The sequence below is a fragment of the Lissotriton vulgaris genome, chromosome 1_2 (genome assembly GCF_964263255.1).
Source record: "Lissotriton vulgaris chromosome 1_2, aLisVul1.2, whole genome shotgun sequence".
Classification (NCBI taxonomy): domain Eukaryota; kingdom Metazoa; phylum Chordata; class Amphibia; order Caudata; family Salamandridae; genus Lissotriton; species Lissotriton vulgaris.
In genome coordinates this window covers 38,209,706-38,234,048 of record NC_141686.1, presented here as the reverse complement: position 1 = coordinate 38,234,048, position 24,343 = coordinate 38,209,706, and the positions used below count along the sequence as shown (strand labels likewise).

Genomic DNA, 24,343 nt, shown 5'->3' with positions numbered 1-24,343 from the left:
AATCCTGTTTTTTTGTATTTATTTACTGTGTTAGTGTGGTAACACTGTATTTATTGTTCTAATATAACTTGTTTGACTGAAGTTATTGATGTACTACAGCGATTGATTGAGAACAATTCTAGGAACCCTGATTTTTACAACAGGTCCTAATAACGCTGACAAATAGGTTTTGAATAAAATCCCTTGCTGGCCTTTCTTCTTACAATAAGTATTGCCCAGCCCGCAAGGGTATATTGGGTTGCTCACCTACATATCTTGTCATCCTTTTGACTGGGCATTTGCTGTAGTTGAGGATTGTTTGCCATGGCCATGTAGAGCTTGCTCTGCTTGAGACCATGTCAAGTTTAACGACGGCTGCTCATATGCTTTGATTTCATGCTGGTGCCACCAGAATGGTTTATCTTGGAGCTCTTCGTCTGCAAACTGTATTTTACTTGCTTTGACTGTTTTTGACGTGTTGTCTCTTAGTGAGTGTATTTGGTTGGATCACCTGTTTTCAAATAGAAATCAAATACACATATGGCGATGGGGTTAGACTGTATTCTCTTCACTCAACTAATGAATGGTGCCCTAAAGATAAGCTGATGTACCGTCATTCTTTCCAAGAGTACGTACAGCTGTTATTTTTCTACATAGTTTGGGGTCTTTTCTGCAGCATACTCATATCAGTAGATGCCCGTTAAGTGAGGGATCTGTTCTCAATGATAGATAGTATAAGGGTGCACTGAAATTGTAGTACTGTGCACTTTGTGTGTAGGTCATCATCGTGTAAGCATTTGAAAGCTATCCATGCAGCTAAATGCATTATCCAACCCACTTAACAAATGTATCTGCAACATTAATTGGCTAGGACACATTGTCCCATTGTTGCTGTGTTTAGTAGGTTCTTTTGCCTCCAGTTACTCCGCCAGGTTATGTTGAGCCGTAAAGCCCGCTTAATGTGTAGATGTTGCATGCACAGTGTGATCTTTGCTAAGCTTTTGTCAGGATTTTCAGGTGATGTTTAGTAGAGACTAAAACAGTTACTTGCATAATTTTGTGAAGAGTATTCAGAGTTTTAGGAAAAAACGTTTAGGGGCAATAAAAATGTTAGAATGGTACTCAATAGCTTGTTCTTATTTTTGATTGCAGACTTTCCCGATTTAAAAAAAACAACGAAAGATGGACAAAAATGCCAGAACAGAAGAGCTTTTTGGCAGCAGGAATTTTCCAGAACACCAGCAATATTTTCCAGATATCTCTCCATTACGCATGTATTCACAAAACCAGCAAACTCCACTCTCCTACCGTCCAGGAACTCAAAGTCTATATCCTAGTATAGTTTCCACTGCAAAGTCACGGATTCCGAATAACTACTCAGGGACTTCTACAGCAGAGCTGCTACCGACATTAACTGTCTCCTCAGAGATACTTGCACACAGGACAGGCAGTACAGTCCGTGCTGAAAGTAATGCACATTCACTGATAAATGGATCTCTGGAAAACCCTCCAACTTCTAAGCCAAACTATATGCCTTCTTGTGTATCCAGTGCTTCTGCTACTCATACGAACGAGTCTTCCTCACAAAGTCAAGCCAGCAATGGCAATTTCAAGGTGCAGCTTCTACAATCACGTCCTTATATGTTCACAAGTGGCACTGGCAGTGCTGGGCAACACACCTTGCAGCAACAACAGCACTCTGTAAAAGATCAGGGAAATTATATTGCTAAACAAAAAAGCAACACTTTCCCAAATGGGATGCAGATAGTATGGGTGCAACCTCAAAATTTCAATCAACCAGGTTTTCAACAGAGCTCAAACAAAACGGCCTCTCTTCGACCAATCAATCTAAACCTTAAATATCCGCAGAATATATGTGTTCCGAATGAACAGCCCAAAGCAAGTTCTGCCCATGCTGCGGTGATGCATACAGACATACCACATCAAACTACGCATAACAGTTTTCTGACAAATCCACAGTATCTACATCCTCCAACAAACTTTACACTTCAAAATACACCGATTTCAAACCAGGTTAAAGCTATATATATTCTTCCTAAGGAAGCAAACATGCATGTAAGTTCTCAGCAGCAAATGGTTGCCTTTCAAAATGTGCAGAGCCGAGGCAATTTTGCAAATGCATCTGTGTCAGATACCAGTGTGCCTAGCCAAAACTCATACAGTCAGGCGATACAGCATCCACATTTTGTAAGCAATCAAAATCTTAACCACCACAATAATTTGACTCCTAGCTTTACTGCTAGCTCAGCAACTCCACCAATGCAATGCCAGGTAGCTAGACCGAGGAATGACATTTTACAAAATCAGCACTTGCTAAGGAATGATATCACCTCTGGAAATCATTCGCCCAATGCGAATGTCTGTCAAATGAAGACCAGTTCATACATATCGCAGCGGAACTATTCCACATCCTTACAGCCTGAAAACACTGTTACATCTTTTAGTCGCAACGAAACTGGTTTAAATAACTTCAACATGGCTGAAGTTGCCATTCCAAAAAGCACATACAGGAATGGAAATGCAATTCAAACTACTAGAGTTGTTTCTGGTGAACAAAGCCCACATACACCAACAACAGGAGAAAGTCGTCCTGCTTGTAACACAGAAATAAACCACTGTGGCAGAGAGCAAGTGGGTCAGTATGTGAATGCTACAGCCAACAACCTGGGTGCAGAAGATGCAGTAATAACAGAAGAAGATATGAAGAAAGAGGCCAAAATCTTAATGCACGCTAAAGAGTACTTTTTAAATAGTTATAACTTGTTTAAAGAAAAACGTAAATTATATGAATCTTCAACAATTAACACAATTAAGCCTATTAATAAACCCAGTCCCAAGCTTTCTAATAATTTGAACTCTAGTTATGTTTCGAATGTGAGCCCAAAGGTTTCTTGTATTACTACAGAACATCCATCTCCTCCACCTTGTACTGCACAGACTCATACAAGTCTTCTACCAATTACCTCAGAGCAGCAAGTGACCCAAAAGAACCAGGCCCAGCACACAATAGTTGAGCAGCAATGGAACGTCAAGGATCGGTCATCAAATTTCTGTGGTCAGTTATTAGGCAACTATTGCTATCCAGACTCTGCTGCCCTTGCGTCTATCAGTCCTACCGCTGGGGATAGGGAGACTCATATTAGCAAGTTTTCAGAAGGAAAATATGTACAACCTGATAAAACTCTTACTGCTAGTCATGATTGGATGATTGAGAATAGTGCAGCTAATACAGTAGACCTTCAAAAAAAAACAAATGTTAATATTGAGCCAATTGACTTTTGTCAAAACAATGATCAGTTAAAACTGGTAGCTCAAAGGGTGAAAAAGATGGCTAAGGTACATGGAGAGAAACACAATATTATTTATAATAGCCAGAGTAGCAATCTAAACCCATCGCTGGCTCAGTTATCAGAGAGAAATGGAAAATCGTTAAACTTTCCAGGGACATATAACACTGTTGAAACAGATCCCTGGGAACAGAGCAGAAGTTCATATTCAAACAAATCTGAAAGAAGTCCAATATTGACTGATTTAATAACAGATGTGAGTCATAATTATTCAAAACTAGCAGAGACAGATCCAGATTTTCCTAACTCTTCCCAGCAGCAATTTGGTGTGCCCCTTACTAATAACGACAACGTTTTGACTAATACAATTAGTCAGTCCTGTTCCAATTCAATTGATTTAACTTCAGAAATGGTATCTACTTACCAACATGAACCTGTCAAAATAATGCCCAAACCTCTACTGACTAAAGCTGGTTTATCAAATGCGAGCGAGGACCTATTCAAATCCTGTATTGACATGTTGGAAATCCCAACCTCAAATAGACTTGTTCAAGGTAAACCAATACCAAATACAAATATGGATATACCCTTACCCTGTACAGCTACTTGTGCTGAAAACAAAAAAGTTCAGAAAAATGAGCAACAAACCAGAACTATGTATAAAAAAAACTTCCCTCTAAATAATCCTAATGGAGCCCATCCAAGTACTGTTCCTGGGCCTAAACAGGATTCTTTGAGTTTGAACGTGGTAAAGGCTGCTGAACCTCAGGTTGCAATTGTGAATCCTTTATTCCTGTCAAAGTCAAAACGTCCAGTTGCTGATCAACAAAACAAATCGGAAGAACTTGAAAGCTGTCCAGTTATTCAAGAAGATAGCGTATGTAATTTTCTAGATGATGAAACGCAGTGTGTGATTGGAGGTGCTCTACAACCAGCAACCCCAGATATTTTTTCAGAAGCAAAACCTTCACATCTTCCCAATATGAATACTGGTTCTTGTAAATCAGAATCTGACACAACTTTGACAGCCGCTACAGATAAATGTGAAATAGTTACACCTAGTGACTATTCTGACAGTCAAAGTGTAAATGAAAATTGTGTTAATCAGTGTCTTCAAACAGAGAAATTGACAAGCCACCTAGAAAGCTGTCAAACCCCTGAACCTGTAGGTGTCCTATTACACGAGCATGAGAAGGGTAACTCTTTAAAACCTCAAACGAGCCTGCTGTCTATAGAGAGTTCATTTTCAAGGCAAGACTTCAGTGTGGAGGATTCTGCCATTTGCATTATAGATGAATCTGATGAACAGTTAAAGATTTCTAGTTTTTGCACGCTGGTGGAGGGTAATAGCTGTTATGATTCACAAATTGCAGAAATGTTTGATAATATTTCTTTTAAGCAATCAGAAAGTTGCCTGAACATGGTTTCAGAAAAAACAAAAGAACTGGAATGTAATCCTCTTAAACACTCAGTTGCATCAGACCTGGTGGAGCAACCGTTGGTTGATGTAGATAAATCTAAACATCACTCCTCAAATGGACAATCTCACCCTACTGAAAATTGCGAAGTAACTAATGAATACAGTCTAGTTAAGTCTAATGAAGTAGTAGTAGAATGTCTTTTGGAAGACAAGACTGAACAAATGCAGAATTGTTTGGACTCCGGCATTGTAGAAAAGGAACCTATTGATAAAAATGATACACTGAATGAAAGCCAGAATCCTTCCAATGTAGATGTGAGTGCAACAACGGAAAGTATTTGCAGTAAAGAAGAACAATCCACAGAGCATTATGCTTTAATGCATATGGAAAGCGAAACCTTGGATTTAGAGACACTACCTTCAAATGACGAGCTAAATCAAGATGAGCATTTTTCTGATGTAAGTGATACCGACAACTATTTTGCTATTGAAGAACACTATGATGGCACCTCGCAGAAAGAATCGCCTCAATTTCTGAATGACCAGCTGTCTGCTCTTCAAAGAGAGTTTCCTTATGGCTTTGAACCACCTGAAAGTACAGATTATACGGAAAAACACTTGTTGCCAGAAAAAAATGATTTTGATATGAAAGATTGCACTGTTGCTGAGGAATCGCCACTTAATACTAACGTTTTCCCGCTGGTTGATTATGGTCCTAATAAAGATTGTTCTATAAGTTGTGTAACTGAGCAAAACGTTTCTGGAAATGAATCAGTGGCTACCAAGTTTAGTAATAATGGCAGTGCTTCTTCTTTAGACACGTGTGATCCTCAACAGAGCTCTTTAATTCAAGGTATACCAAACTGTGAGACTCCTCAAGGTCATGTGGTGCAGTTCGATGAGAAATCCAATATTTTTCCGGAAGACATTAGTGACTCTGAAAAGGATGACTGTATTAGTAACATACAAATTACAGTTCTTGATTCAGAACAAATGATTAAGTTTTTTCCGGAGATATCCTCCCATTCTGTCACTAACACCAACAGGCAGTGCAGTCAACAGCAGAGTCAATGTGACAATATTATAAAGGTGAAAAATTGTGAGACTCAACTCGACTCAAACAAACAAGACATAGCCTCGCCGAAAGGTACTGATGAAAACTGCTCATCTACAAATACAAAATTATTTTGTTGTTTGTTTCGTTGGTTGTCATCTGATTATAATGATGTGCCAAAATGTTCATGTGTGCCTATCCATGAAAGAGATGGTATTGAGAGCTCTTTAGGCTCTAACCAGACACATTTCAAGGAACAACTGGATAACTCCACCACTGTAAAATATTTACAAGATGAGTTACCAGGAGACCACATAGAGGCCAGTGGTGTACAAACGTCACTGGAGCAAAAAGGCAAAAAGCAACAAAATAACTCTGCAACAAAAGACAATGTTACTAGATCAAAGGCTGATTGTCATACTAGCCCAGTAGGAGTAAAATGCAAATCATCGAATAATAATCTCAGCCAACCATTAAATAAAACAAAACATCGGATACAACCTAAAAATCAAGGAGAAAATAGAAGCCTTAAGTATTCTACACCTAACCCTGATTCAGATGAGGCTTTTATTGGATTAAAATGTGAAGTACAGCCTTTTGATGAATCTGTACCTAATGCAGATTTGTGTGTTAACAACTCTCTTCCTGTAAGGGATCACAAACCTTGCAAGAAGGATTTTGTAACTGAAAAGAAACACAATTATCTAGCTCTTAAAGGTAAAATGAAAAGTGGAAAATTAGTTCTTGATACAGACTGTCTGAAGTTTAGTAACTCCACATCTGGTAGGCCTGCACATGTTACGTTGAACATGAATGATAAGCCTGAGGAAATAAACACGCTCAATAAGAAAATGAAGGACATTGAAGATCATTCAAATATCCAGAATAGAAAGCAGCTTAACAGTGATGCTGAAACATGTCTGTTTGCTGGAAAAAGAAGTGCAAACAGAGAAATGTCAAAGGAAAAGCTACTATCAGCGGAGCCTAGTCCGTTTCAGTGGGCAACGACTGAATCAAATGTTAAGGTGCTATATCAATCAAACCATGCTGAAACTGTCGTTAATAGGCATACCCTAAAGGTACAGGAATATTTTCAGCGTAGAAAACCTGAGCACAAAAAAGCTGCTAAGAAAACGTCTACGAGATGTCAAGGTGCAAACAAAAATAAAATGAATAACCCTAACAAAAAAAGAAAATCTCCGAATTTTAAATGGAAAAAACGAGACTTCGCTCTAGAAAATACATTGGAGTTTTACAGGTCACCTGAATCCTTGGAAGATGTTGAGCCTAATCACCAAGGCATACCACAAAAATCTTTCATATTGAAGTCCTGTTCCTCTACAAACGTAAACGCCTCATACAGTGCTGAACCCAAGGATAACCGTCTGAGTGACAAAGATATAAAGAAACTTGATAGCAATGTGTTGATTTTAAACAAGGAAGCTGATATTCAAAAAAGGACTATAATTCCAGGACAAGCGGCTAAGGAATCTAGCAAAAATTATCTTAATAGAGTTGCATTTAAAAACGCTTCAACAGAAAAAATACATCTCAGAAGATTAGACTTTGAATGGTCATCTGGCAAATTAGTTGGGACCCAAAAATCACAAAAAACATTTGACTCCTCTGCTTCACAAAATGATGTGCAAAAATCAAAGGTTCTAGAATTTAAACTGTGTCCAGAAGAAATGTTCAACTGCAGTGCTATGGATGAATCACACGAAAGTGACATTGCAGTACCCGACAAAGAGAAAAGCTCGATCGAAGGTACATTTTTAATTTACAGAATGGGTAGAATGTTATTCTATATATGCAGTTTTTTTGTACTAAACTGCCGTATGATGTGTGTTATGAATGAATTCTTTATTTGTGTGGTCACTAAAAACTATCACAAAATACAACGTTAAAAAAAAGGAATTTGTGGTCGAAGAATAAATATGTTTGCAGGACGTTATTAAAATCGCTAAATATATATATATATATATATTTTATTCAATGGCCCAAGCTTTCAGAAGGCACACAACAGCTTCCTCATTCCTCTGTGATGCTCGAATTATTCTTCGCCCTACGCGTTTCGAGGCCGTCCGCCTCTCATCAGGGGCTTGCTTCTTTGTTTCGGCGTTTTATTTATTTTTTATTTTAATTTCTTCTATAGCGCAGGAATCAATCCCGTGAGGGTATCTCCGCGCTTTGCTAGCTGAGGAATATTCAGATAGAGCAACCTGGAAAGTTATGTGGATAGAAATGCCTCTTGGTAGAGAAGGGTTTTCAATGCCTTTCTGAAAGACAGGTGATTTGTGGTAGTTCTTAGGTCAGTGGGAAGACTGTTCCAGAGGGCGGGACCAACAGAGGAGAAAGCACGGTCTCCTTGTCTAATTTTCTTTGTGATGGGAGGTTTTAAAAGGGCTTGATTGCATGAGCGGAGGGACCTGCTGGGCTGGTACAGTTCCAGGGACTGGGATAGGTATTTAGGACTTGCTCCATACAGGCATTTATGCACCGTGCAACAGATCTTAAAATTGATGCGCTGCCGTATGGGGAGCCAGTGCAGTTCTTTCAGCAGGGGCTTAGAAGGAGTTCTAGCGGGTACACCCATGACCAGTCTTGCAGCCGTGTTCTGGACTACCTGCAAGCGGCCTACAGCGTCTGCATTAGCTAACGTTAGCAGGCCGTTACAGTAGTCCAGACGACTAGTTACCAAGGCCTGTACAAGTGTCTTTCTACATGTGGCCGGGAGAAAAGGAAAGACAGGCCTAAGCAGACCAATGGTGTGAAAACACAGACCCGCAATATAGTTTGTGATCTTTTAGGGTCAGTTTTTGATCCAGCTTCACTCCGAGATTTTTAACGTGGGGTTTGGGTGCAGGTACTGGGCCAAGATCAAGTGGCCACCAGTCGGGGGACCAAAGGATACTTGCTTTACCAAAGAGCAAGACCTCTGTTTTTGTTACATTACACTGGAGGCAATTCCTTGCCATCCAGTGTGACACCGCTCTCATACCCTCAGCAAAGTTCTCCTTGGTTTTGAGGCCAAGGGAGCAGAAAGGGTAGAGGAGCTGGGTGTCGTCGGCGTAGGAAACCGGTATGAACCCATATTTCCGCACAATCTCAGCAAGGGGGGCCACATAGACATTAAACAATGTAGGGCTGAGGCATGAGCCCTGTGGCACCCCCTTTGTGAGCCCCCTTGAGATGGAACTGAAGGGGCCCAGGCTGATAGATTGCGACCTCCCGGAAAGGAAACTCTCCAACCAAGATAGTGCTACGCCTCCGATTCCTACTCCTTTCAACCGGCTCAGCAGGGTGTTATGAGACACGGTATCGAAGGCTGCGGACAGGTCCAACAGCACAATCATAGAGCCCCCTTTGTCTTGTGACATTTTGATCTGATCTGTCACAGAAAGGAGGGCCGATTCAGTGCTGTGGTTGGGCCTGAATCCAGATTGGGATTGGTCCAGGCCCCCTGTCGCTTCGATAAAGTTGGAAAGAGTGGTGTTAACGTGCTTTTCTGCTAGTTTGCTGATGAAAGGAAGGAGAGAAATCGGGCGAAGGTTGGAGAGTGCAGACCAGGGCAAGGTGGAATTTTTCCGAATGGGGTTCACTACCGCTTCCTTCCAAGCGAGTGGGAGCTGACCTTTGGTAAAGGATAGGTTGAGAAGTTGCTGAATATGAGGACCTAATATCTCGATTAGCGGGGAGATGAATTTGGCTGGTATTAGATCGGCGGGAGAGCCGGACTTAGTTTGGTTAATGAGTGTGGTCAGCTCCTTAGTGGTTATTTCTGGAATATCCAGGAGAGTTTTTCCAGTAGTCGTTTGCGAGGAGGTTTCAAGGACATTCCTTGAATGCATCCATGATGCACGCATTTTAATTGACAGCTTCTGGTATGTCATGATTTGCATTTGCATGCTGGGTATTGTAGTCCCTTGGAGATTTGTCAAATTACCCGTAGTGGGCTCCTTGTGCCGAACATAATTAAAAGCTATTTCAGTGCTTTGTTCATTCACAGGGACACTTTCCTTTAGTAGTTAAGGTTGCTGCTGCCATACAGTCGGGCTCAATTCTCAGCTTCGGCCCCTTTGCTTAACAAGATGGTGCTCCTCTGCACGGCTGGACAGCCGTGTTAATTTGTTTTATTCAATGGCCCAAGCTTTCAGAAGGCACACAACAGCTTCCTCATTCCTCTGTGATGCTCGAATTATTCTTCGCCCTACGCGTTTCGAGGCCGTCCGCCTCTCATCAGGGGCTTGCTTCTTTGTTTCGGCGTTTCACGATGTCTCCATGATGCACGCATTTTAATTGACAGCTTCTGGTACGTCATGATTTGCATTTGCATGCTGGGTATTGTAGTCCCTTGGAGATTTGTCAAATTACCCGTAGTGGGCTCCTTGTGCCGAACATAATTAAAAGCTATTTCAGTGCTTTGTTCATTCACAGGGACACTTTCCTTTAGTAGTTAAGGTTGCTGCTGCCATACAGTCGGGCTCAATTCCCAGCTTCGGCCCCTTTGCTTAACAAGATGGTGCTCCTCTGCACGGCTGGACAGCCGTGTTAATTTGTTTTATTCAATGGCCCAAGCTTTCAGAAGGCACAAAACAGCTTCCTCATTCCTCTGTGATGCTCGAATTATTCTTCGCCCTACGCGTTTCGAGGCCATTGAATAAAAAAAAAAATATATATATATATATATATATATATATATATATATGTGTGTGTATATATATATATATATATATATATATATATATTTATAAAAAAAATTGTCCTTTTTTTGTTAAAACATACAACATAGCAGCAAAGCTTTAAGACTAAAAGAATCCCAAGGTGAATCAGAAGTTTAATGAAGGCCAGACCTCCAAGACAATGGCCCTGGCGTTTGGGGGCCACCGGACTGTTCACCATGCTTAGCCTGTGGGGACTTATCCTTCAATATTATACAAGTATGGTAAACTAATTTCCCAAAGTTGGCCATATCCTTCACATTGTCCAGAGTATAAAGCTGTTGGACGGCCTCCTTTGCTGTGCGGGTGCCAAGTTGGAGAAGAATGAGTCTGAGATGGAGTCTGCGAACTGGCCCCAGGGCAGGGCAGCAAAGTAAGAGATGCGCTCGGGAATTTTTTTTATAATTACAGGGACGACACTGTGATTCCCAGGCGTGCTTTCCCAGATGGATTTAGTTCTTTTAGAGGTAGCGGATGTAATCTGGCTGCAAGAATCTGATGTAATGCTGGTCTCCTCACTGGCTGCGTGAGGTGGAGCTTGTGGCTAGGCAGTACATGAGGGAGACTTTGGGTTATATGGATGTCCCTGGCTACCAAGAGTTCCATGTCCAGGGTGCGAGAGCGTAGTTGTAATTGTTTTTTCATTGTTGTTTTGATGGTAGCGTAGTTAATTGTGCTAGGATCCCAGTTCTATGTGGTAAGTTGCAAAAGGTCTTTGGCTGTGCCAAGAGAGGCAGACCAAGGGTTACTCAGTAGCAGGAAAATAGATTTTATGACGGCCTTCAAGGTTTTCTCTGAAGCCGCCATTGTTAAATAGAAGTATTTCGTCAGAGCAGCCATCTCCTCTAATTTGTGTTGGTTGAGATGGAATTCTAAACGTATCAGGATGTTTCTAGTGCAGGCTGGTAGACAAAATATCTTTTAATATGCTGTGCAGTGTATTTTTCCAAGTCCTGCGCAAACTTACCTGGAAATGCCTGTTGTTCGTAGTTAAGGGACGGTAGTAATTTGGCTCTCAATACTCTTTTGTATGATGAGTGTAGTAAATCTTGTTTACTTTTAATTCTTGGTCTCCACCATAGTTTATTCAGTTGAAAACAACAATTGACAAATTAGCTAAAGCAGTATTTTAAATTTAGCTGTGCCTTTTTCTTCAAATAAGTCAAATGTGTTTTTTTTATAAGCAAATTTTTATTGATTTGAAAAGTAAAGGAAGAACAACAAACCAGCCAGGTCATGGAAATCACAGATAGAAATACATTCATTGCATCATTATACCCCCCCCCCAATCAAGATCTTTTTAAAAACCCTAGTAAAAATTGGAATCCAGTCAATCGGGTCCCTCGACCGCCCCCTACAACTTCCCCCACACTCTACGGAATTTCTGTGCACACCCCTTCGCTGTGCACATGGCTTTCTCGTGGGTCGCACACCAGTCCACTCCTCTTCACCAATTCTCCAGGGCAGGAGGATGAGGGCTTATCCAGACCACCGCACTGTCCCGCTTGGCCACCATCATAGCTGTGTTGTAAAACAACTTGTCAGACCTGGACCCGTCTAACCCATCGGTGATTCCCAACAAGGAGTGTCGCGGGTCATGAAGAACCTAGCCTAACACCTCCGGTAATACTCCCTCAATGGACCCCCAGTACTGCCCCAAGCGGGGGCATGACCAAACCATGTGGAGGAAGCCGGCTGGGGCATGTTGGCATTGCGTGCAGGCCGCATCTGGGCGCAACCCTGCTCTGTGCAGGCGCAAGCGGGTGAGTTACGCTGCTTGTAGGTAGTATAACTGAACCAGCTTGAGTTTGGCAGAGACTGTGCCTATTCTGGGGGCCATAAGGGCATCTCGCCAATCCACATTGTCAAGAGGACCCACCCATTCCACCCATTGATCCCTAACTTGCCCAGCGATGTGGGGGTGTTATTGAATAGAGTACGGTAAATTTGTGATAGCCGCCCCCCCCCCCCCCCCCCCCCCAAGTCACCCATCTGCATCTGATCCTCAGAGGGGCTGTATTCAGGGAGCCTAGTGTCACCTGTAATGTGTGTGAGGAGGGCATGTCTCAACGAAATAAGTAAAATGTCAAGTTGCTGAGGCAGCATAGCTTCACACAGAACAAGCATTTGTTTATGCATTAGGTTTCACCTATGTGATTAATAAGCAATTTTTTGTTGTAAGTTGTAGCTTGCTCTGTAGTTGTACAATATAAATTACAAAAATTCTGTTAAAGTGTAATGACTTGTTTATGTACAAAGAGGCAATATATTGTGCTGTTACTAGTGTTATAAGTCAGGTAAGTAACAACATTTTGAAAAATGAAAAAGGGAAATAATAGAATTGATTGATGTAATAGCAATATCATGTCTTTAGAGGAGTTTTTACAAATGTTGGCCCCAGTGCCACTGCACATGCAGCACTATTGAAATCATAGCCCTAATGCCTGCCAGAGAACTTCACTTGTGACTGTCTTGTTCAGTAGTCAAATTTAGATTTAGCAATACTCTGGGTTTCTTTGAGGTCCCTAGAGCTTTTGGTCCCAGAGCCACTGCACAAGCTGTACCATTCAAATCAAGTCCCTTTTAACTGCAAGCTAACTGCAATTGCGACTGCCTGTTCAGTAGTCAAATATACCAATATTATGTTTTTGAGGAGTTCTGACAAACTTTGGGCCTGGTGCTACTGCACCTGCTGCCTCATTCAAATCATGACCCTGTTTTCTGCAAGGTGCTTGCACTTGTGACTGCCTGTTTAGTAGTAAAACATAGCAAATGTTGGTGTTTATTGGGGTAGCTAGAGCTTTTGGTCCTGGTGTCATTGCTCCTGCGTTACCATTACAATCGTAGCCCTGTAGTCTGTAAGGTAACTGCACTTGTGGCTGCCTGTTTAGTAGTAAAATATAGCATAGCTATTGTATATTCTCATTATTTTTAACACGCAATGTTTAGTGCAACATTTAGAAATTGATCATAATGACCAAATAAATTTACGTTGGAAATATCAATTTGAAAATGCCTACGAAGTGCAAAGAAAGGTACTGAGGCATAAATAGGAAATGCCACAAACGTTCGAAGACTAAAGCAACTGCTTTACACAACTAAGTAATAAAAAGTAAGTATTCCAGCATAGTTAGAAGCTGTATGCCTTTTCTGTGGGAAGAGATCTTATCTTAACAGTGAATGGGGCTTAAACAATGTAAACAGCTTTAGTAGAAGTATCATAAATGCGTGCAGCCAGGGGGAAGTTAAAAAAAAGTTTCAAACAAAAGCGAATGGACAAAGTAATTCGGCGTGGGAACTGATAAGATCCCCCTTTTAAGATGTATTAAATACAAGAGATTTCATAAGCTCAGAGCAAGTGATGTACAGGCGAAACCTAACGTCTACACTATGCCATACTGGCTGATGGCTGATGTTGCTATCCACGAGGGCACATATTTAAAAGTTAGTTTCCAGTACATCTTGATGCTTGAGCAAGGAACAAGTATCTTACATTTTCTTGTCTTTTTTTTACTTTTCTCTTTTTGGGAAGTGGGTGGGTTGATTATGAAAGTAGTGAATATTCCACACTGGAGACCTACAATTACTAGTATTAGATCTGACATTCATGCATGTTGAACTGAATAGCAATTACTTCATATTTGCGAGTACAAAATGACTAGCAGTCCATTCTTTGTTTCCTCCCACACAGGCACAACACATTTCTACATCGACTACTATACCAGGACAGAGACCAGGGTTTACTTTGAAGTCTTTCCCTGTGGTCCTGTGCAGTCAGTGGTTACTGGGCAGTACCCCGAGTGCCCTTTTTCATTTACTGCCGCTAACTGAGCAAGAGGAGTGAGGTATACATTAAAAAATATAGGGCTCAAAGCAGAGCCCTGGGGCATTTTCACTGGCAACTCACAGGGCTCCGAGGACAAAGAAGGAATCCGTACCTGTTGACTTCTTCCTTCTAGAAATGAGGAGAGCCAATTCAGGGCCTGACCCACTATTCCAGTTGATTGCAGACGCCTCAGGACGCTGTATCTTGGGGGACCATATCAAAGGCTGCTAGCATAATAAGCACTGCATTTCCCTGTCCCTCTATATCTAGAATTTCTTTGATGTATTCTAAAGTGGCTAGAGTGGAGCAGGTTATTGAATTCCAGATATGTGGAAAACTGATGATTCACACGATTCTCCAATATCTTAGAGAATGCTGGGAGCAGGGGTATTGGTCTATAGTTAGACTGTACTCCCAGGGTTATTGGTCTATAGTTAGACTGTACTCCAGGATCCGCTGAAGGTTTCTTTAATAAGGGCAGAATTTTGGCTTACTTCCAGGAGCTAGATACTCTAGCTAATTCTAGTGATCAGTTAAGCGCCCTATTTACCAAAGCGTTAATTACCCCTGATTCATACAGGCCAGGCTGGCAAGGGTCATATGGAGAACCAGATTGTAAACTCCTTAGAGCTGTCCATGAACCTTCCAGCAAAATAGGCTTAAAATTGGATAACAACACATTGATTAGCAGGTCTCTGTTTCTCTGTATTATATCCAGTACCTCAACGTGTGATTGTAAGCTGGAGGACAAGCTGGCCTGAATTATCAAGATTTTGGACTGAAAATGGGATGTTAACTGCTCACAGTCGAGGGTTGGTAGGGACTGGTAGAACCTGCTGTGGCTGGCTAGAAACTTTATACCTATCAAGAAAATGTGCCTGGTTTTGTTACCTGGTCTAACAATTTTGGCATCAAACTCTTTAAGTGCCAGTTTATAGCTTTTGTTATCTTTCAGATTGTAACCATTCCTACATTGTCTCTCTAGAACTTTGCATTTTTTGGGTGGGTAATACCCCCCCCCCCTTCTCTTGATTAGATACAGCACCAAGAGTTGCATTTTTTGGGTGGGTAATACCCTCCCCTTCTCTTGATTAGATAGAGCACCAAGAGTTTTCTAAGTCTTCACCACAGCCTTAAGAACTACTCCCCATGGCAAACACATTGTAAAGGCTCTCCCTGAAATCCGGGGAAAGTAAGTGTTACTTGCTTAAGGGAGCCAATATTTTTCCTGCTTTGGAGGCACCGGTATGAACCCATGACCAATTGAAGGGCAGCTTTATTCACATTTCAAGCTATCCCTCAAACAACCAGGCTGTTAATCTTGGCCTTTGTCTTGGCAGGTTTTCCGTAGCAAGAGTTACAAATCTGACATATCAAAACTGGTAAATGATAGGATGTGTATCAGAGTCAGACTAGCACAGACAAAGAACTTTGGCTGTAATGCTATAGTTGCATGGGGGTTGTAGAGGAAATTTTTGTGCAAATGGAAACCTGTGTTTGCTATGGAAGTACTATTGACTCCTTCCTCCAGCCCACCAAGTAATTCGTTTTGGAGAGGTTAAGGATTAGGAGCAGCTTGTAGGTAAGTCTCATATCTTAAGGAGCCATGCATTTAGTTTCCTTCTTGGAGAATAGCTGTCAAACAATGAAAAGCACAGGGCATGCACTTATCCTGAATGGTTATGCTGAACTGCATAACGTGTCCATGTAGAAATAGGTTAAGGAAGGAGGAGTTCAGCAATAAGGCATGAGGTGGGAATGACACTAGTGCTGCAGAGGTGAAAAGGGAGCTCTCGTCTGTCCATGAGGCGAGTGTATGGTCGAGGATGTTGTCGCGTCAGCAACTGGGTGTGCATTTGGGTGTGCGAGTAAATAACATGTATGGGTACCCCAGATGTCTGTAGGGTGAGAGGCAGTGGGAAGTAGCTCCGCATAATGGGATAGCTGTTCCTGGCAGTACACCAAGTCTTTTATCCAATCTTTAAACTTAGGTGCCCGTACCCCACCTACAGGCCAGGCCACTCTTTTGGCCAGCAAGAGACCTATGGAGACATACTTTCTGTGTGGCTTACGGATGTGTTCCGTGTAGCCCAACAATGCCATGAGGAGTTTTCGGTATAGAGATCATGGTCATCTGCTCCAGAGCGTCCAGGACTTGACCCCAGTAATCATGTACCCCATGACAACTCCAGGCCAAATGCAGAAAATCCGCATTTTGACAGCTACACCTATCGCTTCAATCTGATTCCCCGAGTTTGTATCTGTTCATCCTAGCATGAGTGTAATAGGTGTGTTGTATGAATTTGTAATGCGTGATCCGCAGTCTGCTGCTAGCTGAGATTTGCTCTGTCTGTGTGCAACAGTACCCCCACTGCTCGTTGGATAGTTTAAAGACTAGTTCTGCATCCCAGTGTGCTCGTGCAGGGCAGGGAGGCTTGAGGCATTGCGAAAATGTGGTGTGATATATTATTGAGACAAAGCGTTTCGGCGATGTAGCCCTAAGCATCACGTGGAGCTGGAGGAGACTGGTGGTTCATGCGGGAAATCCGGGGTAATGGAACGCAAACCCTGTCGAAGGTGTATGTATAGAAAAGTGTCCATTGGGGTCGGCTGGTGCGTTTAGAAAAATGTGTATATGGTGCGAAATGTGCCCCCTTGAGATACAGGTCCCCCCCCATGTGCTGATGTGGACCCGGCCTAGGAGTTGGCGAAATGCATGTTTCCTGTAGTAGCGTCAATTTGGGATGATATACCAGCGGCAGCGCTGGTGAGTGTAGTGTGGGAGTCCGCATAATGCATTGTATACGCTTCCATGCCATGATCGAGCACGAAAGTGTAGTGGGTTCTTTTTCGCGTGGCTGTCCATCAGTGTAAATCGCGCCGGCGATGGGTATGGGGTTGGCCATTAATCACAAGAGAGTATCAGAGGGTCAAGAGTGAGACAGACTAAATATCAAAGACAGAGAGGGTGTAGCGCTCCCACTGGCCATATGACTAAGGGGCGAGTGCTATAAAACAGGCCAGATCAAGATCAGTGTCTGGTCTCTGGCTCCCATCAGTCACCACTCGGAACCGCCCTTCATCATTTGGGGCTCCGAGGACCAACACTATACCGGATCTTGGTGTTCTGGCAGAAAGGGGTTGGCCTTCCTGTTAGTCAGTAGGTGTTGGTGTTATGGTTGAAACCATAAGTGTTGGTGAAGTAACTGACAGGGTTAAAAAGGTGTAATGTGCAGTGCAAGGAAAACCAGGACAAATAAAGGAAAGTGAATAAAATTGGTTTCAAGGAGCAAAAAATAATTTAATAGGGTATAACTCCTAGCACCAATATTAAAAAATAGCCAAGACAGGGTGAATTTATAACCTGTCTAGTGGTGTAACGTGGTCGACATGTTTCAGCAAACTCTGGCCAATAGCCTTGCTTTCTTCAGGACCTTTTAAGATACAGCTACTGCAAACAAAGAAACCCAATGTGATAGAAAAGTAAAGTGTAGTGTGGGAACGACACAGAAAAGTACCTGAACCTCCCGGTTGTGTCTGTTCCAGATCTCTTCAAACAATCAGCAGTGGGCTGAAATAGAAAAGCATGGTGTGAGCTAATCCCCCCATACCTGTCTGAGATAGGTCTGTCTAGTATACCAGGTGCGAATTATCCACATAGGTGTAGTCCAAATCTTGGACTTTGAACAGGCACACTGACCAAATTCATGTAAAATATATAGATCGTGGAAATTGAAAACATTTCAAGTTTCACAGGATGCTTCTTACCTTATAAGCAAGAAGTGAACACCTCACCTCGCCTGGCTACGGCTCAGGACTGGTGAAGCACCGCTCTAAAAAGGGTGAATAAATCCAAAAACAAGAATCATCCACCACATCAAGCCTGGACTAGATCAATGAGAGCACTTGTCATAGCTAGATGCTAACAGTTGGTGTGTAGCGTTAACCACTTGTAAATACAGGATTTATCACGTTATTAGGCTGTTGTTGCATGCTCCCTACAGTTGTAAGGGAAACCACTGGTAAATACAGGATGCATCACGTTATACAGCTGTTGTTGCATGTGCCCTTAAGTAGTAGGACCAATTACCCACTGAGCTGTGCCGAAGGGTGAAACCAACTGATGTCTACACCAGTACAAACAATACTGCATGCCCCGTGACTGAAGCGCCGCCAATAAGTGGAACCAATAGCCAAAGGCAAAACACCCCGTTTCAACGCGGATCGCATGCTCAAGATTGCGTGTAGTGGCCCAGAAGATTTAAGATTTAAGAGGTACCGCTGCGCGCACTCACCTCTCCGTCGGTACTTCCAAGCGGCATCTGTGCCGTCTGGGGAGGTGCCGGCGGAGTGTTGTTGTGGGGATTATATTACGCGTGCCCTAATTGGCTTCATGAAGTCACGTGACGCGCCATCGTGTGCGTGATGCGTCGATGGTGAAATGAAGTATCTGATAGGAGCAACGACCCGGCTAACTGACCAATGAGATGCACTGTTGGTGTAAACACAAAGCCTGGAGTTCAAACCTCCATTAACAGAAGTTCAGTTATTACATTTATTTGTGTAAAACAGCCGCCGCGCGAGCAGAGTGAAAGACATCACTCTGACAAAAGAAAGAGCAAAGCTAGGCACAATAGCGAAATATTAGAACTCATTTAGGTAACAAGGATGAGTCTGACCATATCAAGAGTCAAGTGATGATGGTCATCAGTTCATGCGATATGGGACATGACCGGAAAAATGTATCGGTATGAATATAAACCGCACAGTCCAGTGGTGTGACTAAAGGGTGAACAGGCTATCATGTAGGTATCAAATATATGGCCCAATTACACCGAGGTGTACATGTTGAAGATCTAGTTAATGGCCCATATTAACAAAGCCTGGTTACCACGCTAAATTGAATGTACAACAAGTGGATGATTCAAAATGAGGACCAGGGAATGTCATCATTCAGCCCCGTGCGATCAGTTCCCAACCTCAATACCCATTTCTGTTCTTTCTTATGTAAGAAGTCACTCACATTGGTGACGTGAGATGGAATGAACGGTTTCTCCAAGACCGTCCATTTGAAAGACGTGGGTGAGTGACTTTGTGTGATAAAGTGGTTGGTGAGTTTGGTAGCCTGTCTCCTGCAATTAATAGTACTTCTGTGCTCAGATAGCCGCACCTTTATTTTACGGGTGGTCATCCCCACGTACCTAAGCTGACAAGGGCAGGTTATGAGATAGATCAATCTATCGCTATTGCAGTTCGTGAACTTCAGTTGTCTCCAGGGCCTGGTAGTCCCGATATCGATCTCGGTGGTTCTTGACGTTTGGGCACATGATTGGCAAGTACCGCAAGGATGGTGGCCAGACACAGGGGGTAGATCCCAAAGGGTACCTAAAGCTCTCGGAGTCTCATCAGGGGGTCTTGTGTGTACCATTCTGTCCCGTAGATTAGGTCCCCTCTTAAAGGAGAATAATGGTTGTAAGATAGAATGTGGTCCTGAGTTTAAGATCGACCAACGTTGGTCGATCCGGTATAGTGTTGGTCCTCGGAGCCCCAAATGATGAAGGGCGGTTCCGAGTGGTGACTGATGGAAGCCAGAGACCAGACACTGATCTTGATCTGGCCTGTTTTATAGCACTCGCCCCTTAGTCATATGGCCAGTGGGAGCGCTACACCCTCTCTGTCTTTGATATTTAGTCTGTCTCACTCTTGACCCTCTGATACTCTCTTGTGATTAATGCTAGGTGGGCATGTATTCAGAGCTGGTCATTAAACTGCCCGTGGGTCCCCTTTATTGTATGTGTTGTAGATATGGGGTTGGCCAGCCAGTTTTCCGCCGCCACTTGTGGCATATAACGAGGCGTGTATATCCAGTAATAAACATAGTGCACCTGCGCACTGAGATAATACAGCTCCATGTCTCTGATATCAAACCCTCCCTGCGCGTATGGCCTCATAAGCACGCTCCAAGAAACCCGTGATTGTTTACCCCCCAAACAAGACTGATCAGTTCCGTACGTAACACTTGGCAAAAGTATCTGCCAGGATGAAATGGGATATTGAGGAAAAGATACAGCAGTTGCGAGAGAATAAGCATTTTAATCAGTGACGTTCGTCTCGCAAGGGATAAAGGCAATGCGATCCAGTAAGGGTCTGTGGCCCTTTATGCGCGCGATGGCAGTGGCATAGTTTAGGCGCATCAGTTCCTCCCTATCCTGGGAGATGTGAATACCCAGGTATTAAATCCGTGTCATACCACTCTAGCGGGAAGCCTAGTGAAAATTTAGACGTTGAGGCTATTAGGGGGAAGAGACTAGATTTCTTCCAATTGATGTTTACCGCAGATAGTTGTCCAAAGCGTAGGAATTAATGCAGGATAGGATGCCTAATATACAGAGTAATATCATCCGCATATAGTGACACTAGGATCTGCCGAAAGTTGCAGTGAAGTGCCCGTTGCTGATGATGCTGCCGGTGCTTCGCCACCAATGGCTCCACCGCAAGGGTGAAAAGGAGGGGCGATAGCGGACAACCTTGCCTCGTGCCTCTTGAAATCTCAAAGGAAGGGGATGTGTGCCCATTTATGAGTACCTTGGCTGTTGGTCGATGGTATTGCAGTTGTACCATGACAGAGAGAGGGGGGAAGCCCATACACCTCATGATGGCGAAAATATAGTCCCAGTCGACAGAATTGAATCCTAAGTGGCATTGAGAAATACTGCATCCAGTGAGAGCCCAGGTGCTACGTTATGGAGGACTGTAAAGAGCGTTCGTAGGTTATGGGAGGTGGCTTTACCAGGTATGAATCCCGACTGGTTGGGGAGGACCAACTTCTCCATCAGCAGACTGAGTCTATTAGCAATCATCTTAGCAAGGATTTTGGTGTCGGTTAATTAGGGAAAGTGGGCGGTAGGAGTCGCAACTAGTTTGAGGTTTGTCAGGCTTTAACAAGGATGTGACTAATGCTTCTCTCATTGAAGGCGGGAGTATGGCGGATTAAAGCAAGTCTTCATATACTTCGGGCAATATAGGGGCCATTAAATCAATATATGTCTTGAACTCAATGGGAATGCCATCCATCCTGGCTGATTTCCCATGTTTGTTTTTTGTATTATAGCTTCACGGACCTCGTCCAGCTCAAAGGGGGCACATAAAAATTCTCGTTGGACATTGCCCAGCCATCCCAGGGCCACATCACTGATATAGTCACTCAAATCTAATAGTGCAGTTCTAGTGGAGGTGTAAATCGAGGAGTAGTGTTTGGTAAAAATGTCAAGAATGTCCGCTGTGTCCCGGTGGCGCGTGCCGTATCTCCTAGCAACCCAGTATTTGCCTCTAAACTAGACTTCATGGCTGTCTGTGTATTCTGTCAGTGTGTCACCGAATTTACCCAGCAAGGCCTCGGTGGGATAGGTAGACATCCGAATCTCTAATGCCCGTAGGTCCGACTCCAGTCTGCACAGTGTATTCTGTATATCGGGCAGTACACCTGCACTCTTGGAAATGCAGAGCCCACGGATAGTGACTTTAAAAGCGTCCCATATGGTACCCACTTCCTCCACGGAGCCTTTATTTTTCTCAAAGAAATCATTAATGTCGTCCCCCATTTCCTGTTGAAAGACCGGATCCAAAAGCGCGGTGGGCTGTAGCTGCCAGCCGTTGCGCGGAATGCAATACCCCCAGGGGCGCAAAGTTAATAAAACTGGGGCGTGATCGGAGTATGTGTGCGCGAGATGCTTAGCGCTTTCTAGAACAGTCACCAACCCTCTTGACAATAGAATATAGTCCAGGCGGGCCCATGATGCGGCCTGGGTAGTAAAATGTGTGCCTTTGTGCGTAAACTGGTGCGCATGCCTCAATGCATCTGTAAGGAAGCACAATGTCATTCTGCTCTGGAAGGTCAAGCTGGATTTTGTGTAGTGATGCAGACTAGGATTAGATCGATCTACTGAAGGGTCATACACAGTATTAAAGTCCCCTCCCCAAATGATGTGTGTGGAACCAATCTCTAACATCTTGCCCCACAGGGACGGGAAAGTCTGGAGTGTCTGTGTTGGGCCCGTAGCCACATGCCAGCGTCACAGAGTCCGTTCCCAGTCACCCCCATGCAAGACAATACTGCCCTTCAGGGCCGCTAAGTGTTCTTATCAAGGCGAAGGGTGTCCGCTTTTTTATGATAATGGCCGTTCCTCGGCATATGAGGAATAGGATGAAAGTACCCTATGGTCAGCCCCACAAATGTATGAGTATGTTGGGGATTGCTGTGCGTTTCCTGGAGAAACGCAATGTGAACATGGTGCCTGTCCAGGTAAGCTATGATTTGGCGTCTTATGCGGATCCCTTAACCCCCTAACGTTCCAGGTAACTATGTTCCCTTTCCCGTGGGGGAGTACGACTGACATTGGCTCAGATAGGGTATGTTGATAAGCCGAAAGGGTGCACCACGAGGCGCGTTATGCGTGTTGGACAGTGAAAGAAAATATTCCGTTCCGTGGAATACATGGTTAAAGACATGGTAAAACTTAAACAATCCCACTTGTGCCACCACCTCCACCCACTGAAGCAACCCCAACTTGCCAAAAATAAGCGCCCTCCCTCCCTCCCATGCCCCAATCGAAAAAAGAAAAACAAGAACAATACATATGCTGCAAAGTACATGCAACGAACAACAATGGGGAAATGCCCACTGGGGGAATCCCCTAGGTGCCAGCACAGGTGCACCTCGCCCGTTGAGTCCACAAGCGCTGGTCTCAACGTCCAGTCCCTATAGTTTGAGTCTCACTATAATAGGACGTGGCGTACTGGCTGGTGGCGGGCGCGATCCTAGTGAGCGGTAGGAATTGATTGGAGAAGGCCTCTGCCCCACTCGACGAGAAGAGCAGTTTTTCTACGTATTCTTCCATCTTCCCCGTGTTGGTTGACTCGGGGATCCCAAGAAAGCGAATATTATTGCGCCTACTGCGCTCTTCGAAGTCCTCATTCTTCGCAGCAATGACTTTTAAAAGTTTATCCATGAGAGCAATCTGTGTTACCTGGGACGTTGTGTCCTCGATGTCCGAGATGCGACGTTCTGCTTCTTTGATGCAGGTCTCATGCCCCTCTAGTTTATGCGCAATGGCGTCCATTCGAGTCGACATTCTATCCACCTTGTCTACGATCGTGGTGAAACCCTGGTGGACCTCCTGAAGGACGCTTTGCACGTCCGCAGACGGTGGGTTCGAGCTCCCCTGGGCACTTTCCCCTTTATCCAAGTCCTGATCATCTGGTATATTCCGGGCGCTCCTTTTGGTGGTGTCGAAGTTAAGCTTAGGCTGGCTAGTGTCTGGTTTCCCAATGTTGGCCCCTATGTAAGATTTGTCACTGTCCTTGTTGCTCTACTGCGTGCGTTTTGTGGGGTAGCTCCTGTCTTGGCTAATGTGGATTGGTAGAGATCAGAGCAGTGGTGCGCGGGTGGCACACAGTCTGCCCGTCAAACTTGTGCCTGAGAGAAGGTGTGACATGGCTTACCGGGACTATTAGCTGCAATCAGGTCGGTGCTTCCGGTGCCCTGCACTCACAAGCCGACCTTGATGAGGGATCACTGTAGCAGGGAAAAGTTGAATGTCTAATGGGGGCCAATACAGGGGCCGGGCCAGCTCCCGCAGGTGATGCATAGAGGGTCGGGGGAATCTGGAATGGCCCTCGCGCTGCTTTGCAATGGCAGGGGAATCAGTTCCCTAACGGTCTGGCATCCCTGTACGGCCCCCCCATGCAGGCAAGGCAGCAAGGTGAAAAGAGGTGCGCCACCCGTCCGGCGCCGCCCGTTTGGGTATGGAGGCTGACAGCGAGTGAGCACACGGCGACGTTGTCCCAGGGAGGATCGAGCTCTTGAAGTGGCAGACATAGGGGCATACAGTCGTATGCTGGTCTGTGGCGCCCCTCACTACCGCAAACTTCAAAGCTGTGAGGCGGACTGTAGGGAGACGGACGATATCCTCATAGAGCACTGCGGGCCGAGTGGATGAGCCGCAGTGTACGATTGCAGGTATTTACCAGTGCGGT

At 43.9% G+C, this 24,343-nt stretch overlaps 1 protein-coding gene across 1 annotated transcript in view; it reads left to right on the top strand.

Moving 5' to 3' along the window:
* The window catches only part of RESF1 (retroelement silencing factor 1), a 376,576-nt gene that overhangs the window by 80,607 nt on the left and 271,626 nt on the right, over positions 1 to 24,343 (top strand). The window contains exon 4 of the mRNA XM_086952784.1: positions 1,132 to 7,528. Coding sequence (XP_086808910.1) covers positions 1,162 to 7,528 — 6,367 coding nt within the window. The 5' untranslated portion in view covers positions 1,132 to 1,161. The remainder of the gene's footprint in view (positions 1 to 1,131; positions 7,529 to 24,343) is intronic.